We start from the raw sequence: 23,334 nt of genomic DNA, 5'->3' as shown, positions 1-23,334 counted from the left end.
AAGAAAAGAAAAAGGTGGGAAAAAGGGGGGGGGAGGGAGGGAGACCATCACCTGCGGACCCAGCAGTACCAACTCTGGTTTCTTATGTATCCTCTCTATCCCCTCCCGTCCAGGGCATCCATATGCCGTCAAATTTCTTAGGACACTTCCTGCTTATATATGTAATTTTGTATAATGGTAAGGCCTTATTTATGATGTCTTCCCACAAAGCCACCGACGGGGGGGACGCAGAAGTCCAGCGAAGGAGAATGGCCTTCTTGGCATAATAAAGCAAAAACGCTACCAGGAGTTTGGAGTAGCTTCTCCTGGTGGTCCTCCTCCTGAATGCCAAGAAGATTAAGTTTGTACTCCGCCATATTTATGGCAGTTTAAAATAGGCGGAACCGGCTGGCCAGTATCCCAAACGTATTCTCCACCACTCTTCTGACTCTGGCCAGCTGGTAATTAAAAACCCTGTTCTCTGGGGTGAGGGTCCTCTGCGGGAATGTCCTCATCACGTGATCACCCAGACCGAGTGCCTCATCTGCAACGAACACCAATGGCAGTCCCTCAACGTTCCTTTCCGTGGGTGGCAATCCCAAGCCACCACTCTAGAGATGTCGATAGAACTCGGTCTGGGCAAAGACTCCACCATTCGACACTTTGCCATTCCTCCTCACGTCCACATAGAGGAACTCATATGTCGGCCGACACCACCGCCATCAACACGATACTATGAAACCCCTTATAGTTAAAATAGTATGACCCCAAAATGTGGTGGTGGGACAATGTGGACGTGTTTCCCATCAATTGCCACTCTGCAGTTGGTTAAGTCCCAACGATGGGCAAAGTGGGATGCCATAGTCTGCCATTGATGTGGAGTTGAAGGAAACTGTGGAGTCAAACAAAAACATAAATAAAGTGTAATTTTGCATATAAACATTGCAAGCAGATTAGACACAAACATTCTTGGCAAACATCAGTATAACATTTTTCTGAAGGAGTATTTAAAGGCAAAAAAATAAGGTCCACTTATCAGATTCCTCACCCCCTCTGATGGCCTCTTGGAATTATTTTGGGGGGAGGGGGGGAGATGTTTTGGACAGTTAACCCTTTCCACTTCATTGAGAGCTGAATGCATAAATAATGTGTGTTACTTTGGCCAGCCCCTCTTTACTTACACTATTGGCAGCCCATTGGACAGGTAAGAAGTGTCATAATACAAAATAAAAACTACACACTGTACAAATGGAAGCACATTTTTACATTCTGCAATTAACTATCAAGATAATAGGAGAACCAAACGTTAACCTCTATAGATCCGCGCTATAGCCGAATGACGGCTACAGCGCGGACCTGCTTTGCCGGGACTACGTCTATTGACGGCGCACTCTGTGATGAGACTCGCCTGATCATAGATCGGAGCAAGGGGTCAATCCCGACCCCTTACCACGTGATCAGCTGTCAGCCAATGACAGCTGATCATGTGATCGCAACAGAGCCGGTAATCGGCTATTTTTCCTCCTCGCGCTGAAAGCCGATCACCGGCGGCCGTGATTGGGACATCAGTCCCGATCACGGCCAGATCATCAGTGCCCACCTGCCCCCTGCCAGTGCCATCTAAGTAGGGGAAAAAGTTAAACACATCAGTGCCACCCATTAGTGCCCACAGTGCCATCTATCAGTGCCCACAGTGCCACCTATCAGTGTCTATGAGACTCGCCTGATCATAGATTGGAGCAAGGGGTCGATCCCGACCCCTTACCACGTGATCGTGCCACTCATCCGTGCCACCCATCCGTGCCCATCTTATCTGTGCCCATCTTTGCCCATCAGTACTGCCTTATCTGTGCCCATCGGTGCCACCTTATCTGTGCCTATTAGTGCCACCTTAACTGTGCCTATCAGTGCCCAACAGTGCAGCCTATCAGTGCCCACCAGCGCCGCCTCATCAGCGCATTTCAATGAAGGAGAAAAATGACCTGTTTGCAAAATTTTATAACAAACTATTAAATATGATTTTTTTTTTGCATCTTTTTTTGTTTGTTTAGCAAAAAATAAAACTCCCAGCTGGAATTAAATACCACCAAAAGAAAGCTCTATTTGTGGGAAAAAAAATGATAAAAATTTCATTTGGGGTTCGGTGTTGTATGACCGCGCAATTGTCATTTAAAGTGCATCAGCGCTGAAAGCTGAAAATTGGTCTGGGCAGGAGGGGGGTTTAAGTGCCCAGTAAGCAAGTGGTTAAACAGTACCATTTGAAAGTATTCAGGCAGGCCCTTTCACTACATGCTTTGGGGAATTCATCCATAAATATGACCACAAAAGAGGTAAGTATAGTGTGTATGGGTTTGACAAAGTCAGCAGATATAGGATTGGTATCAGTTCACTTAGCGGTTGGGGGGGGTTCCAAATGAGTTTGGGCCCACCCCAAAAAAAAGTCTCTTGCACTATGCATGAATTTAAGCACACAAATAACATTTGTACAAATTTTAGGGGGTGTTTAGGGTAAATTACTACAATGGAACTGACAAAATACATTAAGTGACTAGGCTAGGTGTATATGGGCCCAGGATAGCATGCTGGGGAGGTTAGTGAAGGCAAATATGCATGAAGGATAAAAAAGGAACTTTAAAAAATTCCAGCATGCATGAGGACAAAGGGAACATTCACAGCATATTACAATCATGGTAATTAGGGAATGATGAAAGAAATACAATACATTAGCAAACATTAAATACACAGAATGTGATGTTAAAGGAGAAAACTTACCTTAATATAGTCCTTCTGCAGGACCTGAATGATGGCAGAACAGGTCTCTGGGATAATGATCCCTAGAGCCTGGGGGGAGATGCCTGTTGAGAACTTGAGGGCCTGCAGATTTATCCTAGTCGCCAAGTACTGCAACGTGGTGACTAGCCTCTGCTCGGGAGTGATGGCTTGCCACATGCAGGTATCCTGCCTGCTAATATAAAGGGACAGCAAAGCCAACAAACGGTGAAAAAACGGTGTCCGTCATCCAGAGAAAATTCCTGAAATTATCAGGGTTATTCTCCTGGATCTCCCGCAGCAAAGGCATGTGAGAGAATTGGTCACGCTGGAGCAACCAATTCTTGGTCCATTAACTCCTCCCCACCTTGTTCATGGAATGGGCTTGTGTCAAAGCAAGAAGCCCAACACCAAGCCCCTGAACAGCAGGAACTCTAGACGAGGACCTACCCGCAACATGGCTCCAAAACGGTCAGCAGGTCAGAGCGAACTAAACAGAAAGCACTGAAAAACAGCAAGGCCTGAAAGAACGAGCTGAAAATCAGAAACGAGTGGACAAGAATGCACTGTGAATCAAATAAGGTATTATAAATAGCACGCACTGACAAACAAATGCAAACTGACTACACACACTGAAAAGCAGATACAAACCCACAAGCACAAACTGAAGAGCAGCAAAGATCTGAAAAGCACGAGGCTGAAAAGCGCGAATTGTCTCTCACCAAACTTCTACTAACATGAGATAAACACGAGATTAGCAGAGCCCAAAGGGTGGTGCACTGGCTATTGAACTTCCCTTTTATAGACCTGTCGTACATGTTGTACGTCACCGTGTTCTTGGCGGACGGAATTTGATGTGACTGTGTGTATGCAAGACAAGCTTGAGCAGAATTCCCTCGGAAAAACCATCCGAGATTTTCCGACAGAAAATCCACTCATGTTTACGCGGCATACCTCTGTTATAACTTTACCTCTGTTTGTCCTGGTGCCAACTACTCCCCTTTTTTATGCCTTGTTGGTAAATGTACAGAAAGTGAGGTTACAAGAATTATTTAGCAGCACTGAAATTAATAAAAATCTGAAGATGTCAAGGAATCGATAATGTTCATCATAAAACTCCCCTGCAATGTAAAGTAATTATCCTATAATAGCATTACTAAATCTTTCTAAACAAAAGGCTGTGGACAGCAGGAGAAGAAAAGGCCCTGATGTCAGCAGTCAGTCGGAGTAAATTATGCTCCAGGTTCAGTGGTCAGTAGGAGTAAAAAAAAAAATGACCTAGCACCTATGGTCATTGGGAGGAGAAAAAATACCCCATCCTTGGTATCAATAAAAGGAATAATGCCCCATCATTGGTATCAGTAGAAGAAACCCTGCCCCTTCATTGGTGTCAGTAGGAAGAATGGTAGAAGTGGGAGGAAATGTGCCCCATCACTGGTGTTCGTAGAATGGATTTTACCCCCATGATTGGTATTAGTGGAATGGATAATGCCCCATCATCAGTATTAGTGGGATAAATTGTGCCCCATCATTGGTATCAGTGAGAGGAATAGTGCCCCTTTGTTGGTATCTGTTAAAGGTAAAGTATCTATAGATTGCTAGTGACAATGAGAGGAATCATACCCCACTGTTGGTATCAATAGGAGGAACGGTGCTGCATTGTTGGTGTCAATGGGAGAACGGTGCCCTATTGTTGGTGTCAGTAAAATAAATAAATAGTGCCCCATCATTGGTAGGATCAATAAGAGGAATCGTACCCTATTGTTGGTATCAGTAGGAAGAACAGTGCTGCATTGTTGGTGTCAATGGGAGAATGGTGCCCTATTGTTGGTGTCAGTAAAATAAATAAATAGTGCCGCATTGTTGGTGTCAGTGGAAAGAACAACATCCAATCTTGGTGTCAGTGAGAGGAATATTGTCCCATTGTTGGTGTGAGTGGTTGGAGTAGTGCCCCATCATTGGTTTTAGTGGGAGGAATAATGCCACATCAGTTGTGTCAGATGGAAGAATAGTGTCATAAGGGCAAGTTAAAGGCAAGCAAAAGGCTTAATCCGGCCTGTGGGCTGCAGTTGGAGGACCAACACCAACTGTGATCACACGAAAAGGAATGTCATTCTATAGAATAGTAGTTGTCATGTTAAAGAAAAATGGGGAGTTTCATCTTTTAAAAATTGATTTCCATCCCTATTCCATCCCTACTATAGTGTGCAAAGAAGGGGGAGGGCCTGTGAAGAAACACAGCTGGGATGTTGACTGTGCCTCCATCCCTGGTAAAAAGTAGTAGTAAAGGGAATTTGGGCCTTATCAGTGCCACCTCATCAGTGCCCATCAGTGCTGCCTCATCAGTACCCATTAGTAAAGGAGAAAAATTACTTATTTACAAAATTTACTGACAGAAACTAAGAAAAACTTTTTTTTCAAAATGTTTGTTTTTTTGTTTGTTTGTTTTTTAGGAAAAAAAAAAAAAAAAAACAGGAGTGATTAAATACCACCAAAATAAATCTTTATTTGTGTGAATAAAATAATACAAATTTCACATGGTTACAGTGTAGCATGACCGCGCAATTATCATTCAAGGTGTGACAGCGCTGAAACCTGAAAAATGGCCTGGGCAGGAAGGGGGTGTAAGTGCCCTGTATAGGTTAAGGGTGTGTACATTTATGCAATCATATTATTTTAGTTTTTTAGTTTTATTTCCCCCCATCTAAAAGATTTCCGTTTGTTGTTCAATTGAGTTATACAGTTTATAGGTCACATTTTAAGGTGGAAACATTACTAAAAAGATTTATCTGTGTCTCATTTTTGTACATCACTGAAACCTGACATTTTAACAGAGGTGTGCAGACTTTTTTTTATATCCACTGTATATCCTAGAAAATAATCCATGGGCACATCCTGCTAATATCCTGGCTTCTTCTGCTTGTGTTCTGTACTATTCAGCTTGCACAGTGTCTGAATGTTTGCTCTGTCTTGTACATATTTACTCTGCATAGTAAATATACTCCTGTGCTGATAAGAGAACTTCAGCAGATCGCACAGACTCACTACTCCATTATTCCTCAACCCCTTCACAACGAGGTCACAGCATAATTACAAAAAATATCTATACAAGGTTTTTTTTTTCCCCATTAAACACCAACCATAAGCACTAATTAAAAAGCTAAGGTGAGCAAGAATAATACAATAGGTAACAACAACTAGACATGACAATAGAAAAAAAACAACTCAGAGTATCACACAGAGTGCAATGCAGAGGGTCTGCTTGTAAAGTTGGATCTGTAGTAGAGAACAAGAGCCGTATAAGCCGATGTCTCCTCTGTAGTGCTTGCTCCTATTCCATGCGGAGTGATACCAACTGCACCCCACCTCTTATACTGGCTAGCGGTCTCCAGAGTGGTGCCAGCAGAAGGAGAGAAGAGATCTTCAGGTCAGTGTGAAGCAATACACTGGACATAATAATATAGGGCTGCTTTCACACTGATGTGCTGTGGTTTACCCACACCCCGGGTGCAGTGTACCTGCAGCTTTCCTGAGGGTTTGCCATAGACTTCTATTATATCCTGCAGGTTTGGTGAACTTTCTGAATGCAGGGGTTTTGGTGAGCTTTCAGAAAGTGTATCACACCTGCAGGATATGATAGAAGTCTATGGCAAAGCATAGCTAACCCAGGAAGATCGCAGATGCACTGCGCTGCACCCGCCGTGCAGGTAAACCGCTGCACATCAGTGTGAAAGCAACCTTATAGGGGGCTCTGAACAGTAAGGCCGCGTACACACGCGGGGACTGTTCGCCCAACTTTGTCCGCTGAACAGTGTTTCGGCAAACAGTCCGCTCATGTGTGGGCTTTCAGCGGACAGTTTCAGCGAACAGTCCGCTGAACAAGGTTTTTCGGAAATTCCGAAAAACTGTCCGCTGAAACAAAGTTTCAGCGAACAGTCCCCTCGTGTGTAGGCTTGTTCGTCAAACTAAGTTCCGCGCATGCTCAGAAAGGATTTACATGCCGAAAGTTATAATGCAGTGTATAGGACGTCGTATTTTTCGTCCCGTCGTACGTGCCGTTCACGTCATCGCGCACGGTTTCAGCAAACTGTTCGTTCGTCGTGTGTGGCCATGTCCGTCCATGCTAATTTTGAGCGGACTGTTTGCCGAAACTGTTTGACGGACAAAGTTGGGCGAACAGTCCCCGCGTGTGTACGCGGCCTAAGAGTTAATTTGGGAGTGGTAAAACCCCATAGTTAAGACGTGTTTTTATCACCCTCGCCCCAACTGCATCCCCTTTAGCTGACAGTGACTAGGGGTGTACACATGTCACAGCCACAGCAGGAGTTATACACCCTGTGATGGTTGGTGGGTGTAGCACCTGCCAAGCATGACCCATGCAAGTGCCCTGCAACCTTGTGCAGGCAGCATTGTGTTGCTTTCTCACCACCTGCTTTAACCCCTTTAATCCCGCAGAAGCATGAAGTTGCAAAGCCCTTGCAAAGTGGCCCCATTTACTTAAAAGGGTCACGATTGGCAGGCGGTAACATCCACCAAGAACAACAGGGGGTTTTATTCCCTCTGCATGTGTACACCTTTGGCTGCTGCCTCATTAGTCAATGATAGGCGGTGCAGCAAAACACATCATTTTCTGGTGTTCTTCCTGAACGCTTGCGGGGCGTGTTTAGTCAACTGAAGGGCAGAATTTTCTATCTGAAAAATATGTGTTTTGCAGCACTGCCCATCATTGAAAAATCCGCCCCATGACATACTAATGCGCCCCTCACTGACATGAACCTCGCCAGCGACAGGCACAATCTGACACAAAAATTTCTTCCGTCGGCTATTGTGCGCAGGCGCCGTCTCGCCGACACAACAGCGGATCGTAAACTCTGCTGTTGTGCTGTCCCGTACGGCGCATGCGCAGTACAAACATCCTGGGCACTTCTCGATAACGGGCACTATCCGACAGAACAATAGCAAGCTGCTTGCTCTTGGAGGCACTGGTGTGTGCTTGCTCCTGAGCGGAAGCGTCCATAAGACACACAGAGGCATGGCTGCCCCCGCTCTCTCCTCATTGGTTCACTGGCTGTGATTGACAGTAGAAGGGGCCAATGGCTCCTGGTGCTGTCAATGAATGCACACAACCCCCGACTTGCTTGAAATGGAGACTCTCAGAAGGGGAAACATCACCATTGGACCAGAGAAGAAGAGGATCCGGGCTGCTCTGTGCAAAACCACTACACAGAGCAGGCAAGTATGACAGAACAAAAAGACATTTACAATTATAAATTCAGCTTTAATAAACTTGTAGCACTTCACATGCACAGGAAGGTACTTACCATAGCTGGACCCCTCATTGCAGGTTATGTGGGAGCAGGAACAGCCTGAAATCAGAATATATATTAGAATGAAACATCATCACCACATCTACATAACACACACTACTACAAGGAGCCACTACTGTCCAATCACTGAGACACACACTGCACTGTCTGTATACAGACTACATCACAGCCAGGAGCCACGCCCGAGTCCCGCCCAGCGGCCCCACACGCTGGATAACTCAGCTACAGACTTTGAATGACCACGCCCATCTCGCTGAATGACAGCTGACCCCGCCCCACATTCTTGATGATAGCGATAGGACCCAAAGCAGGACGGCTCTGCAGATCAAATCAGCTATCAACCACGTGGAGGGGTGTGGCAGACTGATTCCAAAATAACAGACCGCTGTATCCGGGAAAAACAAGGAAGGAGAGCGGAGAGGAGCCGCATAGAGGGGAATCACTGGACACTGGCAGAGAGGAGGTGATCACACAACACCAAACACCAGATAATGGGAATAGGGCACATACCAGGACGTGAGGAGATAGAGAATTGTAGACACCCAGTAACAGGGGAAAACTAAGGAATTCTGGGAAATTAGGGAATGCCAGAGAACAGGAGGATAACTAGAGAATAGCAGACCCCAGGAAATGAGAGGTGACTGGGGAATAACAGACCCCAAGAAATGGGGGGTGACTGGGGAATAACAGACCCCCCAGGAAATGGGGGGTGACTGGGGAATAACGGACCCCCCAGGAAATGAGGGGCGACTGAGGAATAACAGACCCCCCAGGAAATGAGGGGTGACTGGGGAATAATAGACCCCAAGAAATGGGGGGTGACTGGGGAATAACAGACCCCCCCCAAGAAATGAGGGGCAACTGGGGAATAACAGACCCCCCCAGGAAATGAGGGGCGACTGGGGAATAACAGACCCCCCCAGGAAATGAGGGGCGACTGAGGAATAACAGACCCCCCAGGAAATGAGGGGTGACTGGGGAATAATAGACCCCAAGAAATGGGGGGTGACTGGGGAATAACAGACCCCCCCAAGAAATGAGGGGCAACTGGGGAATAACAGACCCCCCAGGAAATGAGGGGCGACTGGGGAATAACAGACCCCCCCAGGAAATGAGGGGCGACTGGGGAATAACAGACCCCCCCAGGAAATGAGGGGCGACTGGGGAATAACAGACCCCCCCAGGAAATGCGAGGCGACTGGGGAATAACAGACCCTCCCAGGAAATAAGGGGCGAATGGGGAATTCCATCCAGACCCCAGGAAATGGGGGGGGAATGGGGAATTGGGGTTTAAAAAAAAAAGAGTTGGGGGGGCACGACGACTGGTGACTAGACCAGCATTTGACAACCAAGGTGACATAGCACCGCCGTGTGCAAACAGGGCTCCTTAAGGATGCCATGCTGTGTCCTGTATGTTTGCAGAGTGTAATGCATTTCTATGGTGCAGGCAGGCTAATCCAGGGTGGGTGTTATTTGGGGTGGCCACTGCATTTAGTATAGATGGAAGTCCACCAATGTCCACATCTGCCCTGCCTCTCGCCCACTTACATTCTACTACAGTGGTGGAGATTAGAAGGCAGGGCCCTGATGTGAAAGTGTGTGGAGGAGGGGTACGACTCTGATGTGAATATGAAGGGGAGGGGGAAGTAGGCACTCTAATCTGAAGGGGGGGTGGGGTGGTGCTGAGGACTCTGATGTAGATGGGGGAGGGGAGAGGAAACTGATGACTTTAATGTAAAAAGGGAGACTAAGGACTCTAATTTAAAGGGGACGGAGGAAGGTGGGTGCTGATCATTTAGAAGGGGGGACTAAAGACTCTGTGGGGGAGGGGGATCTGATGTGAAAGAGGATGATCGGAGACACTGGTAAAAAAGGAGGGGCTCTGGTGAGTGGTGTAAAAGTGGGGGCTTCTAACATGATGGGGTACCCCATTTTACAGTGGGGTGCCAAGAGATTATGCAAACTTTTGAAGGGTGTCATGACTTACAAAGAGTTGATAAAGACTGCTATGGGATACCAGATTAGAGGGGTGACTAGAGAATGGCAGACCCCAGGTAACAGGAGGGCAACTGCCATAAGCCAGGTAAGAGGAGGGTGACTTGACCCCAGGTATTAGAAGGAAAACTAGAGAGCCAGACCCTGGGTAATGGATGGTGGTGAATAGAAATTGTCAGACATCTGGTAACAGGGAAACTAGAAAGGGAAGGAGGTAGGGGGGCGAGTAACTGACGTTTGCCAGGTAGCAAGAGGGTGAACAAAGAGTACCAGACACCAACAGAAAGGGGGAGAGGGGGTGATGGAGGGGAAACTAGACACTAGGTAATGAAGTGGTGCCTGGAGAAGGCCAGGCATCAGGTAACAGAGGGATGACCAAAGGCGGGCAGACATCTGATCACATGGGGTAACAAGAAACTGACAGGTACCAGGCAACAGGGCCAGTAAAGAAAGTGTGCCAAACATCATCATTACCATGGTAATGGGGTAGAGAATACCCCTAATAATGGGAGGATCTAGAGACTGTCAGATGTTAAAGGATAAATTCACCTTTTTAGAAAGAAAAAGCAAACATATTTTTGCAGAAACAATTGATGTTAGGGGCACTCTGATGAGGGACCCTGATGTAAAGGGGCACTTTGATAGGGGGCACAGTTTCCGTTTAATCATCCTATTACATACTGGCATCACCTCTACACTATCTTTCAGATGCTACTTCAGTTAAGCCATCAGTTCTACCATTTGTGCTTGCATTTGTATCACAAGTTGCTTATGGAATCCTCTACTAAAATCCATGATATATAAGTGTGACCTTCATAGTGCAGTTTATATGGGCACAGTTGTGGCATGTTATTTGGTTACATAGAAGAAATCACAAACGATGAGGTGTTTGTTTTTTTACCTTTTTTATAGGCTGTAATGATGGCGTGGCTCATTAATGCTTGTCTTCTGGCACTGATTCCAGTCTTCTCCACCAGTCATGACTCCTGTACCCCTAAGCCAATCGTTGGTGAAGATGCTCAATTCTGCAGGTGTGTGGGGTCTGCTGATCTATTATAGGAAGGTGTATGGCGCCATCAACTTATACAGCGCTCTACATATATATATTCTACATTCACATCAGTCCCTGTCCTCTAGGAGCTTCCATTCTCAGGTCCCTAACTCACATTCATGCATACACATACTAGGGCCAGAGTCAATTAGCCTACAACAGTATTTCTCAGCTCCAGTTCTCAAGGCGCCCCAACAGGTCATGTTTTCAGGCTTTCCAATATTTTGCACAGGTGATTTGATCGATTTCATTGCCTTAGTAATTACCATAGCTATTTCATTTGAGGGAAATACTGAAAACATGATCTACAAGCATGCTTTGGTGTGTGGGAGGAAACCAGAGTACCTGGAGGAAACCCACACAGGCACAGTGAGAACATGCAAACTCTAGGCAGATAATGCCATGGTTGATATTGATCAGTGAATTATACTAGGGTTGCATCGATACTGGTATCGGTGCTGATACCAAGTATTTGCACAAGTATCGGTACTTGTGCAAATGCACCCATACCTGAAACTGATACTTTCAGGCTCATTTCTTTGGTGCTTGTAAAAAAAAATTAAAAAAAAAAAATTAGAAAAAAAAAAAGAATAAAAAAAAAAAAATGGTATTGGTGCATCCCTAAATTATACCAATCAGAATTTAGCAGGTGTAATGGACAGATTCTGTTGTCTGAAAATGAAAGAATTGATTAAAAAAAAAAAAAAGTTCTAGCCTTCCCCCTACTGTACTGAAACAACGCATTTCTATTTCTGTATGTGGAGATTTTTGCTCACTTCGCATCTGGTGAAACTTTGTTATTTGAACAAGAACCTATGGGAAATCTATATAACCAATTGCAATAAAACTCAAGGATCCTTGTACATCTTATCTAGAACAAACAAAAAAAATGATTGGACAGGCAGCTGTTTTAGCAATGAATATAGAGGGAATTAAGTATGTTTGATTTTGCGTATAATGCATTTTTGCTGATATTTAAAACTATATTTGCATTATATACTGCGTCTGTGATTGCCCTGATACATGTACAGTAGCTGCATGAACTCTGCTCACATTGTATTGTATGTATGAAGTTTTATATAGTTAAATACAACTCATTCGGACTGCTTTGTAAAAGCTCAAAACAATGTTCAGCCTAAAGACAGGCCCTTCAGTATGGTGGAACTAAACCTCATTAGACCTTTTGACAGATTCCATACCTGGCAATAAGCAGAAGTTTCATTTGTTTTCTCGCACCTTACAGTGAGGACCTTCAGGTCAAATACCCAGAAATGGGCGACGTTTCCTGCCTGCATATACCCGCCTGCAATGGCTACATCCAAAAGCTGGTGAACTCCTGGCATATGCCAGAGATTAAATACACCAAGGCCAAAGGGGTAAGGACATCCTTCTGATCTAACTGCTGAATAATAACAGAACAAGTTTGTATGGAATGATTATGTAGATTTAGAATTTTTTTTTTCTCAAGTCGTCTTCCAGGACGGCACCCTGAGAGATGACTGGTCCACCTGACAGGAAACACAATCAAAGAGGTTAAAAGCCCCCGCCCCTCCCCGTGCTCCTCAGTTCTTGATTGTGTTTCCCCACAGCGAAACCGTTTGTTATTTTTTCCTAGACCCGAAGCCTGGGGCTGGTGGTCTCCCCCTGGGAGCCAGACCTAATGCCTGGGAAGCCTCTAGGTCTGGCAGGATGTTCTCATCCTTCCTGGGGGGTTCCCCTATATTTTCCTCAGGGGGGGCAGCAGAAACTGGAAGAGCCCCCCTGAGCGCTGAAGGACCCTGGGTACAGTGGTGTACCCAGAACTTCAGGGGCCAATTTTCCTCTCCTCTCCTTACCTGTGCGGTGGCCGTGCAGAAAAGGAGCCTGGTGTCCCTTTTTGGCTCAGGGTATCTCTCTGAAGACTCCAGGTCCAGCAATCCAGAGGGTTCTTGGTGCAGCTGGAGGCAGTATCTCCCCTTTGCAGCAGAGGTGCTCAGCTTTCTGGGGAGGTTTGGCACCATCTTCCTGGAGCTTGGTGGAGGAATGACATCACTTCCTCCACAGAACAGGAAGTGAGCTCAGAGTTCGGGTCATTTCCTGTCTACAGCAAAATGGTGGCCGTATCAGCATGGAGGTAACCACAGCCTCAGCCTCACAGCTGATTTGCCAAATCGGGGACATAAATCCAGGAGGAGCAGGCGCCCACTTCTCCCACAGACCGGCTGCCTTCGCCTGTGTTAGCTGTCCGAAGAAGCTCACTGGTGCCAGCAGCATGGAACGTGAGGAGAGACCCGCAGGGTCCATGGCCATGGAGGAGACCACAGGGGGTGAGTCCGACCGGCCGCCGGAGGTTTAGATGGGGGAGGGTACCCCAACTCTTCTCCTCTGGGTGGTACAGTGCTGTATTGTAATGCCTGTATGTTTTTGTTTCAGGGGACGATGCCACTGCCCTTGGGGTTGCCAGCCGTCCCGTGAAATCTTCCACCCGCTCTAAGCGTTGTGGAAACTGTAATGCTAGATTACCCCCAGATCATCCTAAACCCTTCTGCTTTAAATGTATACAGAAGCTGACAGGGAAGGAAACCTCTCAGATAATGGAGAAGTTTCTCACAGTACAAACTGAGATGCTGTCCACTCTGAAAGCCTTTCAGTCCTCCCTTAAGTCTAGGGATTCAGAGGCTCACACCAGCAAGGACGCCTCCTCCCAGGAGGGCTCCGCTTCCTCTAGGGGGTCTAGACGGCGGGCAGACAACCCAAGGTATCTCCAGTCTCAGGATTCAGAGGAGGAGGATGAGTCCGAATCCCATGGGCAGGGATTCTCGGACGAGGGTGTGTTGGACAGCCAGGAGGAGGATGAGGGGGAGGACTCCAGGTCTAGCAGGCATATCTTTTCAGCCGATGACATGGAGGGACTACTGAGGGCGGTTTACGCTTCTGAAGGGATTCAGGAGCCCACGGCACAGGTCTCTGCCCAAGACAAAATGTATAGGGGCTTAATTAAACCACAGACCAGGGTTCTTCCGGTACATCCTGCACTCAAAGATATTATCTTAAGGGAGTGGAAGGATCCGGAGAAGAGGCTCCTAAAGTACAAAACATGGAAGCGTAGATGCCCCTTTACTGAGGAGGATGAGGAGAAGTTTTTCAAGACTCCTAGGCTAGACGCCTCCCTGGCACAAGTTTCTAAACAATCCGATCTTTCCTTTGAAGACACTGGGAACATCAAGGATCAGATGGATCGGAGGGCAGAAACTATTTTGCGCAGGGCCTGGGAGGCCAACGCGTCGGCTATGAGCCCCGCGTTGGCCTCAGCCTGCATCGCTAGAAATGCGGACATGTGGATCTCTAAGCTGATAGACCACATCTCCCAGACTTCCAAGTCTAAGGAGGTCTTAGATTCATTGGAGGTCGTAGGCAGCGCTGTTGCATACCTAGCGGATGCGGCCGTGGAGACGGTGCGCACAACCGCCAAGTCTGCTGCCTTACTAAACTCGGCTCGGCGAGCCCTATGGGTTAAAACTTGGGACGGGGATGGCTCATCTAAGACCCGTCTATGTGGCCTCCCTTTTGAGGGTTCCCTCCTTTTTGGTGCTGGCCTAGACCAAGCCCTTGCTAGGTCGACCGAAAAGGGGAAGAAATTCCCTACTAAACCGAGGAGGGATAGGAAGAGGTTTTTTCGTGGCCCCCAGGCAAAGAACCGCTTCTCGGAGAAAAAGGTCTCCCCTAATAGACGTTGGGGGGCTGGGAAGGATAAGCAGAAGTCAGGCATTCTCTTTTCCAGCCAGAAGTCAAGCGACAAGACCTCCAAATGACATTCCAGTGGGGGGAAGGCTTTCCCACTTTGTCCCTCAGTGGGAAAGGGTCACTCAGAGCCCCCATATTCTACAGATCATAAAAGAGGGTTACAGGTTAGAATTTCTTTCCCCTCCTCCCTCCAAATTTCTCTTGACCCACCTTCCCAGGGATCCTGGCAAGGCAGCAGGAGTCCTACAGAATATAGAAGAACTGGCCAGGCAGGAGGTCATAGTGCCTGTTCCAGAGGGCCAGCAGGGTCAGGGGTTCTACTCCCATATATTTGTGGTACCAAAGCCCTCAGGAAGATATCGCCTCATCATAAATCTAAGGCATCTCAACGTCTTCCTGCGGTACAAGAAGTTCCGCATGGAGAGTGTTTATTCTCTCAGGAGACACCTTCTCAGGGACGTGTTCATGGTAACCTTGGATTTAAAGGACGCCTACCTTCACGTCCCTATATTTCAGAACCATCAGGTCTTCCTAAGATTTGCAATTGCCTCTCCAGAGGGAGTTCAGCATTGGCAGTTTGCGGCCCTCCCCTTCGGGCTGGCATCCAGTCCAAGGGTTTTTACAAAGATCCTGGCAGAAGTAGTGGCCTTCCTGCATCTCCAGGAAGTAGCGCTGATTCCCTATTTGGACGACATTCTGATTTACAATCAGAATCGGGATCAGCTCCTTTTGGATCTAGCCAGGGTAGTGGAGACCTTAGAATCCCTGGGATGGATCATCAGCAAGGAAAAATCCTCACTGATTCCGGCCCAGACGAAAATGTATCTGGGATTCCTGGTGGATTCCGCGCAACAGAAGTTAGTTCTACCCCAGAGCAAGGTAGAGGGTATAATTTCAGCGGTCCTTTCTCTGTTAGAGGCAAAGACATCTCCATACAGAGGGATTATGAGGGTGCTGGGCCTGATGACGGCAGCTATCCCAGCAGTTCCTTGGGCACAGCTGCACTCCAGGACCCTCCAGCACTTCCTCCTTTCCTCTTGGGACAGGAAAGGGGTTTCTCTAGAAGTAGAAGTGGCCATTCCGATCGAGGTAAAGGATTCTCTTCACTGGTGGCTTCACCCTCAGAGGCTTCAGGGGGGCCTCCTTTGGAGTCAGCTTCAGCCGCTCAGGATAACAACAGACGCAAGTTCCTGGGGGTGGGGGGCCCACCTGGAGGATCTAACAGCCCAGGGTTCCTGGGACGTGAGTCAGAGAAAGACATCCTCAAATTTTCGAGAACTTTTGGCCATCGGGGAGGCATTAAAGGCTTTCGAAAGGAGGATCAAGGACCAGGAAGTTCAGGTCCTATCAGACAACGCCACGGCAGTGGCATTTGTCAATCATCAGGGGGGCACCAGATCTCCAACTCTACTGGCTCTATCTTTAGAGATCATGGGTTGGGCGGAGCATCGGATTATCTCCATTTCCGCAGTCCACATAAAGGGGTCCCTGAATGTAGAGGCAGACTATCTCAGTCGTCAGCCGATTCTTCAGGGAGAATGGGAGTTGAATCCAGAGGTATTCTCCCTGGTATGTCGGCAGTTCAGCGATCCAGAGATAGATCTGTTCGCCCGCAGAAAGAACAGAAGGGTAAAGAGATTCTTTTCCCTTGCCCGAGAGGGGGGCTCAGAGGGGATAGACGCCTTGGCCCAGGTTTGGGACTTCCGGTTGGCCTATGCCTTCCCCCCCATGGGGCTTATTCCGAGGGTTCTTCAAAAGCTGTTTCTCTCGGAAGGCGCCCTGATTCTGATAGCTCCTTGGTGGCCCAAGAGAGCTTGGTTTCCAGCCCTGCAGGGTTGGTCCATAGCCCCGCCTCTACACCTTCCTGTTCGGCGCGACCTTCTCCTTCAGGGTCCAGTTTGCCATCCAGACCCCAGCTTCTTCAGGCTGACGGCCTGGCTCTTGAAAGGCAGAACCTGCGGGAGAAGGGCCTGTCGGACAGAGTAGTGGATACTCTCCTCCTTAGTAGGAAGCCGGTCACAAGGCGTATTTACGCTAAGACCTGGGGGATTTTTTCTCGCTGGTGTCAGGTGAGAGGGACTTCACAGCAAGAGATCCCGGCCATTCTGGAGTTTCTCCAGGATGGAGCAGAGCAGGGGTTGGCAACCAAGACACTTAAGGCACAGGTCGCAGCCTTATCCTGTTTTTTGGAGAGACGCTTGGCACTAGATCCTCTGATCAAGAGGTTCCTTTTGGTCAGAGAGAGGTTGTCCCCTGTCCAGGTGTCTAGGTTCCCACCATGGGATCTTACCTTGGTGTTAGAGGGCTTAACAAGGCCCCCCTTTGAACCAATAGACCAGATCCCCCTCAGGATCCTCACCTTTAAGTTGGCCTTTCTGCTTGCTATTACATCAGCCAGGAGAGTAGGCGATATTCAGGCTTTTTCAGTCAAGGAACCATACTTTCGTTTATTTGAGGACAGGGTTATACTTAGGCAGGACCCCCTGTACCTCCCTAAGGTAGCATCCAGGTTCCATAGGTCTCAAGAAGTAGTGCTACCTTCCTTTTGTAATAATCCCCAAAATGAGAGGGAAATTTCTTTTCACTATCTGGACGTCAGACGTTGTTTATTATCCTACTTAGAAAAAGTTAAGGAGTTTAGAAGGTCCAGCCATCTTTTAGTTAATTTTTCTGGCCAAAAGAAGGGCCAACAAGCCTCCAAAGCATCCATAGCTAGATGGATTAAGCATGCCATTGCTTTAGCCTATGAGCAGTCAGGTAATGCAGTTCCTAGGGACCTGAAAGCTCATTCCACGCGATCTCTGGCAACCTCTTGGGCAGAAAGGGCCGGAGCTTCAGTGGAGCAGATATGTAGAGCCGCTACATGGACAAGCCAGAACACCTTCCTGAGGCATTACAGGGTGGAGTTACTGTCCCCTCAGGATCTGGCATTTGGCAGGAAGGTCCTGCAAGCGGTTGTCCCACCCTAAGGTAGGCCTGAGCTACTTGCTCCTCTCTCAGGGTGCCGTCCTGGAAGACGACTTGAGAAAATGACCAGTTACACTTACCGGTAACTGTGTTTCTGGGAAGTCTTCCAGGACGGCAGGCCTACTTCCCACCCGTTCTCTTTAGGTTTAAATTAAGGTATAGAGTGTGGTGGTGTGGTGTGGTTTTCTTCACTCTCGTGCACTGGTGTGGGTCAATACTTTGTCACAACTGAGGAGCACGGGGAGGGGCGGGGGCTTTTAACCTCTTTGATTGTGTTTCCTGTCAGGTGGACCAGTCATCTCTCAGGGTGCCGTCCTGGAAGACTTCCCAGAAACACAGTTACCGGTAAGTGTAACTGGTCATTTTTTCAAAATGGTATTGTCTTGAAATAAGAAGCTGCTGTAATCATCAGTCAATATAACTTACGAGAGAGAAACTCCTGTAAAGTACCAATATTGCTCAACTTAATAAATTTGGGCTGCAACAACCGCAGTGCTTGCACTGCCTACCTAGGGTTTGGCTTGGATTCTGAATGATCCCAAAATAGACAAGCTGTAACTTTAGTGCTGTCAACTTTATCAAACATCTAATAAAATTAAAGCGGAGGTCCACCCTAAAGTGGACCTTCCGCTCATTGGAATCCTCCCCCCCTCCGGCGCCACAATTGGCACCTTTCAGGGGGGAGGGGGGTGCAGGTACCTGTACAGTACAGGTATCTGCACCCGCTTCCGGGATAGCTCTCTGCGGAAAGGGGCGTAGATTACGCCCCTTTCCGAAAGTCCCCCACTGCCTGCTGGGAAACACAAAGATTGCAGAGGCAGCGGGTCCATCCTTATTGCGCAGCGCGACTTGCGCATGCGCAGTAGGGAACCGGGAAATGAAGCCGAAAGGCTCCACTTCCTGATTCCCATACCCAAGATGGCGGCGGCAGCACCCGAGAGACGATCGAGAGATCGGCTTCGGGTGCCGACATCGCGGGCACGCTGGACAGGTAAGTGTCACTATTTTAAAAGTCAGCAGCTGCAGTATTTGTACTGCTGGCTTTTAAAAAAAAATAATAATAAAACGCGGACTCCCGCTTTAAGTGCATCAAGTGACTAAATGTATAGATCTGTGTATAAATGAACTCAAAATTCATATATTAAACACATACAAAATTTGTGCTCCTTGTATACTTTATGTGGGTTATTTTATACTTGTTTATTCATTTCATTATTATATGTTTAATTCATTTTGAGATCACTTAAAGGGACAGCACATGCATTTTTGGTACTCGCACTATATTACCAAAAGTATTGGGACATCTGCCTTCACATGAACTTTAATGGCATCCCAGTCTTGGTTCAATATTGAGTTGGCCCACCCTTATTCAAAGGCATGGATGAGCGAATTTGGGGTGGAGGAACTTAACTGTAGTGCACAGAGTCCTGGCCTCAACCTGATAGAACATCTTTGGGATGAATTAGAGCAGAGACTGCAAGCCAGGCCGTCTCATCCAACATCAGTGCCTGACCTCACAAATACTCTTCTGGAAGAATGGGCAAACATTCCCATAGACACACTACTAAACCTTGTGGGCAGCCTTCCCAGAAGAGTTGAAGCTGCTATAGCTGCAAAGGGTGGGCCAACTAAATATTGAACACTACGGACTAAGCCATTATAGTTCATGTGCGTGTAAAGACAGGTAGGTGTCCCAATATTTTGGTAATATAGTGTATGTCTACATATCCCATATTAGGATATTAGAGTACTGCTGTCCTTTATTTACATACTTTATTGACACAGAGCACAGGTGTTTGGTTAATATACTTAACCACTTAAGCCCCGGACCATTTTTCTGGCCAAAGACCAGAGCACTTTTTGCGATTCGGCACTGCGTCGCTTTAACTGACAATTGCACGGTCGTGCGACGTGTCTCCCAAACAAAATTGACGTCCTTTTTTTTTTTTTTCCCCACAAATAGCGCTTTCTTTTGGTGGTATTTGATCACCCTTGCAGTTTAATTTTTTGCGCTATAAACAAAAAAAGAGACAATTTTGAAAAAAAACACATTATTTTTTACTTTTTGCTATAATTTAATATCCCCCCCCCCCCCCCCCCAAAAATAAAAAAAAATATTTTTTTTTTTCCCCTCAGTTTAGGCCGATACGTATTCTTTGACATATTTTTGGTAAAAAAAACAAAAACTCAATAAGCGTTTATTGATTGGTTTGCACAAAAGTTATAGTGTCTACAAAATAGGGGATAGATTTATGACATTTTTATTATAATTTTTTTATTTTCATTTTTTTACTAGTAATGGCAGCGATTTTATTTGTTTACATCGGCATCTCCCCGTTCTTCATCTCCGTGACATGATCGCGGGTATCCCTGCGGACATTGAGTCCGCGGGTCACGGACCTCGCGGCAGGTGCGTGCCGCGCCGGCGGGAAGTTCAAAGTAACGTACACGTACGTTACTTTGCCCATCCGTGCCATTCTGCTGACGTATATGTGCAGGACGCAGTCGGCAAGCAGTTAAAGTGGTTGGAAACCCTCACATACACCCAGTGAAGGGACTATCCTCCAGGTGATACAGAGATGAAAGACATCCTCCTACAAAAAGGCGTACCTGTCTATCTGCGGTCTTCTCTTCTGTACAGTTGCTCAAAGTCCAGAATTAATAAAGCTTTTGAGCTGTGAAAAAAAGGGGGCGGAGAGCTGAAGCTCAGTGAGGTGAGCTGATTGGGGAAGGGACATATCCCCTCTTCACACAGGAACAGAACTGAGGCTGTCAATCAGCTGGAGGTCCTTCCCCATCACATTTCTTTTTCTCTTGGTGTCAGGAAAACTTGTCAGATGATTCATGCTGGCAGCAGAGGAACGAATGATACTTCTAGTTTGAGACAAGTACACACTATATAGGGATATGCTTTGTTCATATTTCATGTCTGAGGTTTACAACCGCTTTAAGATTGCGTTCTGAATGGTTGTGAGGCAGGTAGTACAACCTGAGTCTGTCTGTTACCATCATTGGCTGACACACTGCATTGACCACGTGTTACATTATTTCTGTTGCTGTTTAAGTAGGTGAATCCCTGACCCATTGTCTGCCCTCCAAGGCAGCTAATCAAACAGATCTATTTGATCAGCTACTTTCCTGGCTGTACCGACCAGGGAAACCGTGCTGAAACTGGAAGTGAGGAAAATCCGTGACGCTTTGTTTGTCACAGAGGAGATGAAGAAATGAATGTTCCTCCAGCCCCTCTGTTGGCAGATGACCCAAGTGCCCACAACAGTCTGGGGTTTCCCGGTGGGACAGGAGAGCCCAGGAATGGCAGCTGTGGGAAAGGGCGTTCCTCTTCCCAGCCCTGTAAAACTGATCTTACTTTTACGTGAAAGCCAAACACTGGCTGTAATAAAATAATACTGTGTGTGTAAAGTATATAGTATTTGCGCTGGGTGAAAAGTTAAAGGTGACCGCTACTCAAATATTAAATTAAATCCTACAATATGTATATTTTAGATTTGCTAGGAAGAATACAATAAAAGTAACAAAGTCTAAAAACAAAACAAAAAAAAAAACCCCTTAGTGGAGAAAATACTGCTTAAACTCCCTCCATGCTGGCCACAAATGTAAAGCTGAACTGAAGGCACAAATAACAAATTGTGATCAGGCAATGTCTCTTCTGTATTGGAGTAATTGCACTGAGAGCAACTGAGCATGTGCAGAGCAGGTGAGACTAACACAGTATTGGATTTTAAACAATATAGGCGCTTATTTTTAATGTTTTACTCTATACCTGCAAAAGCCTGAAGGCATCTAGCGGGACACAAGTTGCACACTAAAGCAGCGCTCCACCCAAAAAGAGAAGCTCTGCTTGTTCGCACTGCCGCCCCCTTACCCCCCCCCCCTCCATTGCCACATTTGAGACTTGTTTGGGGGGAGGGGAGAGAAGGTACCTGGTTCTGACAGGTACCCGCTCCCACTTCTAGGTAAGATTCCCCCACGGCGATCTAGGACATTTCCAACCCCTCCTCCTTGAGAACCTTTTGCTGACATATGGTGGTAGTAGTAGGCGTTTTGGCTGAAGGATAGTTATGATGGTCAGAGTCTCACCATGCTTGATGTGTAACACATGATGGGTAGAGATGTGCCCACCTAGGAGAGAGTGGCATAATGCCAGGACTTGCCACAATTTTCTTCCTGAATTGGTCAACAGGTGTGAGCAGTAAAGTCCATTTTTTTATTTATTTTTTTCCTACACCGATAAAACGGTCAATATCTGTTAGGCTGGATTCACACCTATGCATTTTTAGTGCTTTTTGCAGATTTGCACTACAGCCAGCTTAACATGGTTTCCCATGGAACACGTTCTGTAGAGCAAATCTGCAAAAAGCACAAAAAAATGCATAGATGTGAATCAGGCCTTAATGAGACAATTTCTTGCCGTAACTAAAAGCATTAATTATTGATCCTTTAGGTGTAAGCGATGGTTGACTTAATCACACTACCTGCTTTTTGTAGCCTATTTGTGTGTTACAAGAAACTGGTATAAAAGAGGGAACTAAAGGCTGGCCATACATTATACAATTTTCCTTTCGATTTACCAAACCCATATAAAATGAGGTCAGACCTAAACACTTTTTCAATTTGTATGCAATCAAGCAGACCCTTGCACTACATAGTTGAAGGTAAATCTAAAGGAAATTGAATAAGAAAATTGTATTAATGTATGGCCAGCTTAAAGATATAAAAAAAAAAAAAATCCACCACAAACTCCTCTTCTTCTCATGTATGGCATAGAGGGTATTGTGAATGTGGTCATTTGTGCAATACAGGTAACATGTCCGTATAGTTGACATTTAGGGCTGGTTTAATGCATATGTATGCAGCAGAATAGAAGTGTATAGGGCCCATTTAGACGGCTAAGCCATATGACTTGAACGCATGATGTCGCTGGCAGCTAGATCCTGCAAAAAAACTGTTGGCTACACATTGTTGATATTGCCATGTTGGTTCTGAGCAGCACCAATGGCCCTATTGTCAGTGTATGCTGCAATCGTTAGCACAGACATTACATCCATGCGGACAGTTTTAACGCAGGATCTAGCTGCCAACGACATCATGCGTTCAAGTCATGTGCCTGCCTCAGTGAACCCAAAAGGTTCTTTATTTCTCTGGCACATGAACGTCTTTGCAATTATGGGAATTTGTGGAATTAATTTGGGAGAACAAACTTGGCGTGTGGATATTCTCTCTGTGGCATCGATGGGAATAATTCTAGTGGTAGATGACTTCTTTAGATTTGATTCAGACTTCTTGTACACTGCTGCAAAAAGCACATAAAGAAATTATTTGGGTGGTGTCGCACTACTTCTAGTGCCCATTCATGCCACAAAAATGTCCACCAGATCTGTACCAGATGCTTTTCTGCATGCACATTTGTATGAGTTTTTGCATTTTGGTATGTTTGCGTTTCTGAATGTGTGTTTGTTTGTTTTTTTTTTTTTTTTTTTTTTTTTACCCCCCCACTGTACTTGG

General features: G+C 46.4%; 2 protein-coding genes across 3 annotated transcripts in view; both read left to right on the top strand.

The window, feature by feature from the left end:
• The first annotated feature begins 8,353 nt into the window (after window positions 1–8,353).
• The window catches only part of PEBP4 (phosphatidylethanolamine binding protein 4), a 135,482-nt gene continuing 120,501 nt past the window's right edge, over window positions 8,354–23,334 (top strand). Inside the window, exons 1-3 of the mRNA XM_077469863.1 lie at window positions 8,354–8,538; window positions 10,983–11,101; window positions 12,365–12,497. Coding sequence (XP_077325989.1) covers window positions 10,989–11,101; window positions 12,365–12,497 — 246 coding nt within the window. The 5' untranslated portion in view covers window positions 8,354–8,538; window positions 10,983–10,988. The remainder of the gene's footprint in view (window positions 8,539–10,982; window positions 11,102–12,364; window positions 12,498–23,334) is intronic.
• Window positions 12,703–18,168, top strand: LOC143960883 (uncharacterized). 2 transcript variants are annotated; one of them, XM_077469861.1, is made up of 2 exons: window positions 12,703–13,427; window positions 13,534–18,168. In XM_077469861.1, exon 2 carries the CDS (start codon window positions 15,615–15,617, stop codon window positions 17,811–17,813), a length of 2,199 nt encoding a protein of 732 aa, XP_077325987.1. In that variant the 5' UTR covers window positions 12,703–13,427; window positions 13,534–15,614; the 3' UTR covers window positions 17,814–18,168. The 2 variants fall into 2 exon arrangements, with proteins under 2 accessions (XP_077325987.1, XP_077325988.1); XM_077469862.1 differs by having other exon boundaries at window positions 13,534–15,760.

This window comes from Lithobates pipiens, unplaced genomic scaffold (genome assembly GCF_037356315.1).
Source record: "Lithobates pipiens isolate NorthernLeopardFrog02 unplaced genomic scaffold, aLitPip1_a1.2 Scaffold_8, whole genome shotgun sequence".
Taxonomy (NCBI): domain Eukaryota; kingdom Metazoa; phylum Chordata; class Amphibia; order Anura; family Ranidae; genus Lithobates; species Lithobates pipiens.
The sequence above is the reverse complement of the archived record's forward strand: the minus strand, read 5'-3'. Positions and strand labels throughout refer to the sequence as shown.